This window comes from Lentinus tigrinus, assembly GCF_003813185.1.
Source record: "Lentinus tigrinus ALCF2SS1-7 unplaced genomic scaffold L226scaffold_23, whole genome shotgun sequence".
Taxonomy (NCBI): Eukaryota; Fungi; Basidiomycota; class Agaricomycetes; order Polyporales; family Polyporaceae; genus Lentinus; species Lentinus tigrinus.
In genome coordinates, this window is record NW_027137932.1 from 429,347 (window position 1) to 436,199 (window position 6,853).

Consider the following 6,853-nt stretch of genomic DNA (forward strand, 5'->3'; position numbering starts at 1 on the left):
CGCGTTGACCTTCACGCGTTCGACTCTACTCCCTCACTCTATCCCTCGGGACCCACTACGCTTGGCGATGTGACTCACGTGGCTGGCGGAACGTTCACGTTCCGCATCTCTCTCATTTCGCCCGTCATCTACGCCCACTTCCTGTGCTAGCGTTGGTGCAAGTACAAGTTTCCCCCCGCAGCCTGAAGAAGCCACAACCGTCCACGCTCGTATCCTGGCTTTCGTGAACAGCACAGGCAAGCCTCCTGTTTACCGACGCTGCTGGCCTTGGGAGTAGGTTCACAGGTTCGTCTTGAAGCAGTCAGAATGGGACGGCCGCAGGTGCAGGTGCAGGTGCTCGTCGGAGAGAGCGTAGTATGTAACATACGTTTCCGATCATTACCTCAGTCCATAACCTCTCTATCATGTACTTCCCTCATCTCTCTCGTATTCCATGATATTACTCCGAGCTCACTGATATACCTTTGGATACACCCTCGTGAGGAGACCCTGTGATCGCTGCTCGCGCGACAGAGTCGCTCGCAGGTCGATGTTGATGTTCTCCCGGACGCCTGATTGCACATGGGGCCGACATTGGTCGGATTGCGACGTGTGTACTACGTCCGAAATGTACAAGCTAATAAGAACTACATAATACATTACACCACATTTATGCGATCCCAACCGTCTGCCATCTCGACGTCCTCATCCTCGTCCTTAGCCTCCGGGACGCCTTTGATGCAGGCGATGAGGTCGGCAGTGGTTAAGATGTCCTTGCGCGTCCACTCGCCGACACACAGAAGTGCGCGTGTTGTCTGCGCACTGAGACGACTCCGGACATGCGTGAGCGCACGGCGACCGCGGCTGAAGATGCGTTCGACATCCACAGATGTCGCTGGGCAAAAAAGGTCAGTACATCAGTGGTATGGTGCAGTAGATAGCATAGCACACCGGGGATCGAGAGGTAGTCGAGGGCCATCCGGGAGAGACGAGGGAAGAGAGCGCGACGCTCATGCCACCATTGGAGAGGATTGTCAGTCTCCTCCGTGGCCAGCGCGAAGTAGCGCGTGATCTCGTCTTTCCCGGGATGAGCGTGCTTAGAGGAGGGGGTGGGGATGGACGCAAAGAACTTGACAGCGTCCTGGCGTTTGTTGTCAAGGCTGTCGCTCGAAGATGAATAGATAACGACTTACTTCGGTTTCGCTCGGCTTCGCGCTCTTCCTCCCCTTCCTCCCCTTCTTTCCCTGTCCCTGCGCTGTCTCCCCTGAGTCAGCCTCCTCCTCGATGTTCTCGTTCGACGTGGGTTTGAGTGGCGCAGGTTCAGCGTGTTCAGACTCTCCCTTGTACGCCCGGTCGAACTCCTCCCGGAGCATATCGTGAGCATTTGTGATCCAGAGTGTGGGCCATCCAGCGTCCTTGAAATATACGTCCTTGTACGATGGGTGCAGCACTGCAAGACGAATCAGATTTAGGTTGTCGCAGCGCTAACATCACAAGAGTACATACTGAGGGCAATACGGTACGTTGCTGAGAGATCGGACAACTTGTAGTAATGATTGAGGACGTTCTTCCCCAACGTGAGGGCTGATCGGAGGGCGGAGTCAATTTTCTCATCGCGGATTTGATTCGTAAGGACGGTGTCGATGTGGTCCATGGCGTGAATGACCTTCGCCAGGTTGGGGGTGCCGCTTGAGAAGAAGAGTGTCGCATGCTTGAAGATCTAGGCAGAAAGGAGTGTGTGCGGGCATATACAGTGGGTTGCAGGTACAGCGAAGGACAGTGACGACGAGATGGGCGGCAAGGCCGGAGGTTTGTGGGCGCAGGGACAAATAAACAAGTTTGTGGATGTTAGCATGTACCTCAGCCTGGATGAGTGTGGACAATCTTACCTTCAGTACGTCTCTCAGCTGCGTCAATATCTCCCACTCTCGCTCACTCAGCTCGTACGCCCGCAAGCCACTGTCACGCTTAGCACACAACCGCTCAATCGCTGGGCGGTATTCGACCGCGACCTCCGCCATGTCGAAGGAAGAGTTCCATCGCGTCTTCACATCCCGGGGCAGGAGTCGCTCCCGCATGTTCAACTCCTTGACGATATCGCGCCAGGCCGGCAGTAGTTTTGTGGTTGAGTGGATGATCTTGAATGAGATCTTGCGTATCTGGGCAATGGTAAGCACGATGGTCTTCGATGTGACGAGACATGATGACACTGACCTTGACCAGCACCATCTTGAGGGGGCGGATGTCGCGCTCGTATGCCGCCTGTTCCTCATCATCCATCGTCTCGACCTCATCCACCCACGACTCGTCATCGAAGTCGACATCCATCCCTTCATCGTCAGCTCTCTCCTGTCTCAACTCACCTTCTGTGGTTCTCTCTTCGCTATCGAGCTCCTGCGCAAGCTGCGCCAACTGCCGGACGTCTTCGTCGACCAGCGCATCGGGATCGACACACTCTTTCACATCAAATTGCTTCAAGATGGCCTTTACGACGATGTTCAAGATGTGCAAGAAGCACCGTGTGCGCCCAAAGTTGCCTTGGAACTCAGGGAGCGCCCGCGCGAGCTCCTCTGTCAACGTGTCATTGTTCGACGCATTGTCGGCAGTGACACTCAAGATCTGCAAGACGACCAGGTATGTTATGAGCTTCAGAGATATGTAACATGTCTACTCACCTTCGTCTCGATCCCGAAATCCTGCAGGACTTGAGCAAACGCGGCCGCAAGATTGACGCCGGTATGCGACTGTCACCCATCGTCAGTTGCAAGTCCTCTGGATGGTCCCCAGAGAAAGTACGTACCTTCGCGACCTCAACAATGTCGAGCAAAAAGGACAACGGCTGACCTGCATGTTCTAGGTGCGCGGTGATTCGGCGACGTCCAGGCATCTGTCGCGAAGCTGATCCTGCCCTCGTAATCGCGCAACATCTTGGCCATCTTTGTGCGCGCGCCGATGAAAACGCTCTTCGTATCGCGCGAGATCGTCGTGGGGGAGGGGATGTAGTAGCCAGGCCGGCCGGTCTTCATGAGCGACTGGAAGGCCCGATCGCCCGCTATCTCGAACGGTCGCAAGTTCTCCGACACCCATCGCACAAACTCTGCGCTGTATGTGAATGTAAGTCCTGGTTGCCTGTGTCACAACGTCATGCATTACTGACCGGGTCTCTGCCTTCGTGTGGGGCCGGTGCGAATAGGTGACAACACCCTTCTTACGCGCGAAGTGCGCAGTGATAGAACCATCCCGCAATATGCTCTTCACGATGGTGCGTCGTACTTCTTCTGCATCCTCCGCTTTGTCAGCATGTCTGATCGCCTCTTCTCCCCAACACTTTCTGGCATGCTTGCGCATATTCCCTGTCGACCTCGCATCCGAGGTGTCGAGATACCGGCGGACGATGCGACCGGTGGAGCCCTTGCACGACTTCGCAGCACACCGGAAGTCATGGTACCGGCGACCGTCTTCATCGTGGCCAATCTCGACATCTGTCGAGAAGAAGGCGTACGTGCTCGCTGTCCACAACTCCTGCAGGCGCGCTACACGACGTTAATCACTGTCATCAGCAACCGGTGTTTTTGATACCTCAAGCTACGCACCTAGCTCAGCCTCGGCAGTCTCTGGCTCCTGCACGGCAACACCATCGCGTGCACGCTCAGCATTCTCCTCCTCGACATCCTTTACCGTCACGCGACGCTTCTTCTTAGCCGGCGGCGCCTCATTGGATTCGGAGGATGAGGAATCACTGGAGATCTCGATATCAGAGTCAATGACAATCGGACGTGCTTGCTTCTTTTTGTGTGATGCGTGGCGACGCTTCGCGGCGGCTCGCCTGCGTGAAGACATGCTGGGTGGGAGTTCGAATGCGGAAAGATGCGGTGGGTTTGGGACACGCTCTCAGACTGGCGGAGCCGGTAGGACTTTGATATCACATGGAACATTGTGGAAGCATATGGAAAACATGTAAATTTTGCTACGGCCGAAAAGACAGATATTCGGACTTGTTCACCCGCCAGTGTATGTTAACCTGATAGACCCGGCACTACGGGTCCGGGTTTTCGGCGGGTCCCCGACACCGCACCCGTACCTGTACCCCGCGGGTACGGATATGGGTACCCGTGCGGGTAACCCGTACCCTGGCTGCTGCCTACTCTCCCCGACTACTCGCCTCCTGGTGTTACAACTGGTATGCTCCTGGTCGTCTACTACTACCATGGACTAGCTTCACTTCTTCGTTGTGCTACTGTACTATAGCGGCTCTGGTCTAGCACAACTAATCGCACGGACTTACCTTTTCCTTAGATAACCACTACTAGGTTGTCCCTCCACCCATCTCCACCTTCATATGCCTTTACTCCACTCGTCTCCAGTTCCTTACTCATCTTCTCCACTCAGTTCCACTTAGCTCCACTAGTCATTTCGTCATTCACCACTTTACTCCACTAGCACAAGGGCCATACTCCACCGTACAGCCTCGACGCTAGCAGTATATAAAGACCCCTCATGTAGGACACATTCCCCAGTTTTCGACCTCTTGTATTCCTCGTACAATTACCCTTCATTCAATAACATTAGCTGCCAATGGTCTGTAGACTATTGGCCCTTGCTCTTGTTATTGTCGCAACACTTCCACTCCTAGTCCTCGTTGGACTAGCGTCTTGTCTTCTCTAAAGACTAAGGTACAGTATAAGGTGCGGTGTACTAATGCTCGTAATGCATTAGGTCCACCGTAACACTAGGTCGAAAACTCCGTAATGGCACAACCTCGTAACGGTTTAGTGCACCGACTTATGCAAAGAACCGGACTGTCTTTGCGCATTCCACACTTTCGTCATCATCGACAGAACCGACACGAGGGCAGAGGCTCTACCCCAGTATCGACGTCTACACTAGGATTCCCCAAGGAATCATTCCCTACTCCGGACGTCTTGAGACAACCGGTCTCACCATACCCACGTCCATCGAACCCAAGTCCAGCTACGCAGGCTGCACACTAACCCACTGACATCCCCATAATCCCCGGACCATACAGGCAAAGTTACCTTGACCGACCCCTCCCTACAGTGCCACTCCAGTGGACGAGAAGACTGCAAGGCTCGAACAACCCCAGCGAAGACTCTGTGACCGCATATCCCACTGAGGATTCTACCACAGAGTACAGTAACGAACTTCCAACCCTCGACAACGCATCGGACGAAGTCGCATACCTCCTCTGGTGGATCCACAATCATATCAGGCACTCCCTCGCACTAGTCAGCGACTCTACACTCAGCAGGGTAGAACGGTTGCAGATTGCCCAACATCTTACCGACCTATACGCAGCAACTCAAGTTATCACAAGTTTCATTGACTATCATCAAGAAGGTGAAATATCGTACACCTACGAAGAACAGTCGAATAGCTTCTAGATGAATTGAGGATGCTCGACTTCTGATCTCAAACCAGAAGACTACCCGTGTTACAATCTACCACACATCTATTTCGCACGACCACCAGAAGACAAATATGAGGATAGCCTAAAGCACTACATATCGTGTACCATTCAACCGTGTCCGAATCGCATCAGCAGACAAGAATTATCATCTGCACTCCTACCCAATCACACTTCAAGACCAACGGCAGGAAGCAAGTATCGCAGCCAGACCGGGGATATAGCCAAGTATCAAGAATTTCTAGGGAAGACCGGTGCACAATCCGGAGATTACCGGGCCTACAAAGATTATTGCCAACAATCAGAAGATCCCAAACCTAGCATACGGCAACAAGGGAAGCAGCCCGAGCACCTTCCAGAACCAGAACCAGAGAAGCAACCACACAACGAGGATGAGGACGAGGACGAGGACGAAGACGAACCAGAGCCACCTCAAAACTCTAGTCCTGCACAAATGTCTGCTACTTACACAGAGCCCGTACGAACCCATGCCGAGTCTACACAGCCAGCAGAACCTCCCCGAACTCTACCCATTCGAACCCCTGACCTGACCATTCCACCTACAGACTCCGGAATGGGAGGAGTGCTTACAAATTATGCTGAATCAATCTCCCAAGCAGATCGAACAGCTCCTGTGGGCACTTGGGGGGTCAGTGGTATATCTGCATGCTTTCCAATGGGCGAGAGTCACGCAGCAACTGGTGGCGGTGTTTAGGGAGCCTTCCAGTCATCTGCTGCTCCAGGTCCAACAGGTAGCAGTAGAGGCTTTCCTCCGCCAGACCCAGATTCAGACCCACCTTCTGCCAATCCTTCTAGATGAGCTCGTAAACCAGGCCAAGGAAGAGGGGGATTCCCCAGAGGGCCAGGAGGAGATCCGCCTGGTGAAGGCCTGCCAGGAGGGCCTCCTGACCTTCAACAATCAGTACCAGGCATGGTATCTCGAGGACGAGCTAAGATCAAGGCCCCCGAGCCCTTTGAGGGAGACCAAAGCAAAGCCCGAGGATTCATCTACCACCTGTTCCTCCTCTTCTCTTCTCAACCAGATGCATATGCAAGTGATCAGCTACGAGTGGTTACTGCTCTCTCCTACCTCAGAGACACTACTGCTTGGTACTGTTAGGACTATGCGCACAAGTCGAACTCCGAAGGGAAGTCCGAAGTCCGAAGTTCGAAGGTGCGTGGGAATGAAGACTTTGGCGAAGTTATTGACCAACGCCCGAAGAGTCGTCGATGTCTTGAATTTGCGGAAGTCCGACAAGAGGCTCCGGAGTTTATACCAGAGCAAGCTACGAATAAGAGAGTCAAGCAGAGAGTTAGGAACAGAGACGAGAACAGAAGTCAGAGGTCGGAGGTCGGAGGTCCGGTCGGAAGGTCAGACGGAGATCAGACGGAGGTTGGCAGAGAAGTCAGATAGATTGAGTACTGAGTAGTCGAGTGGGTAAACGAGAT

The 6,853-nt window shown here is 53.7% G+C and overlaps 3 protein-coding genes across 3 annotated transcripts; all 3 read right to left on the reverse strand.

Moving 5' to 3' along the window:
- Positions 1-1,358: 1,358 nt before the first annotated feature.
- Positions 1,359-1,946, reverse strand: L226DRAFT_427059 (uncharacterized protein; the record flags this gene model as incomplete). Its single annotated transcript, XM_067674659.1, has 3 exons — positions 1,359-1,429; positions 1,486-1,699; positions 1,869-1,946. Coding segments are annotated over 3 exons (363 nt in total), but the record flags the coding sequence as incomplete, so codon positions are not given.
- A 9-nt stretch (positions 1,947-1,955) lies between these two features.
- On the reverse strand, positions 1,956-2,427 carry L226DRAFT_431217 (uncharacterized protein; the record flags this gene model as incomplete). The annotated part of the gene is made up of 2 exons (XM_067674701.1): positions 1,956-2,138; positions 2,194-2,427. Coding segments are annotated over 2 exons (417 nt in total), but the record flags the coding sequence as incomplete, so codon positions are not given.
- Positions 2,428-2,442: 15 nt separating this feature from the next.
- Positions 2,443-2,601, reverse strand: L226DRAFT_424634 (uncharacterized protein; the record flags this gene model as incomplete). Its single annotated transcript, XM_067674624.1, has 1 exon — positions 2,443-2,601. A coding segment is annotated over one exon (159 nt), but the record flags the coding sequence as incomplete, so codon positions are not given.
- Positions 2,602-6,853: the final 4,252 nt, after the last annotated feature.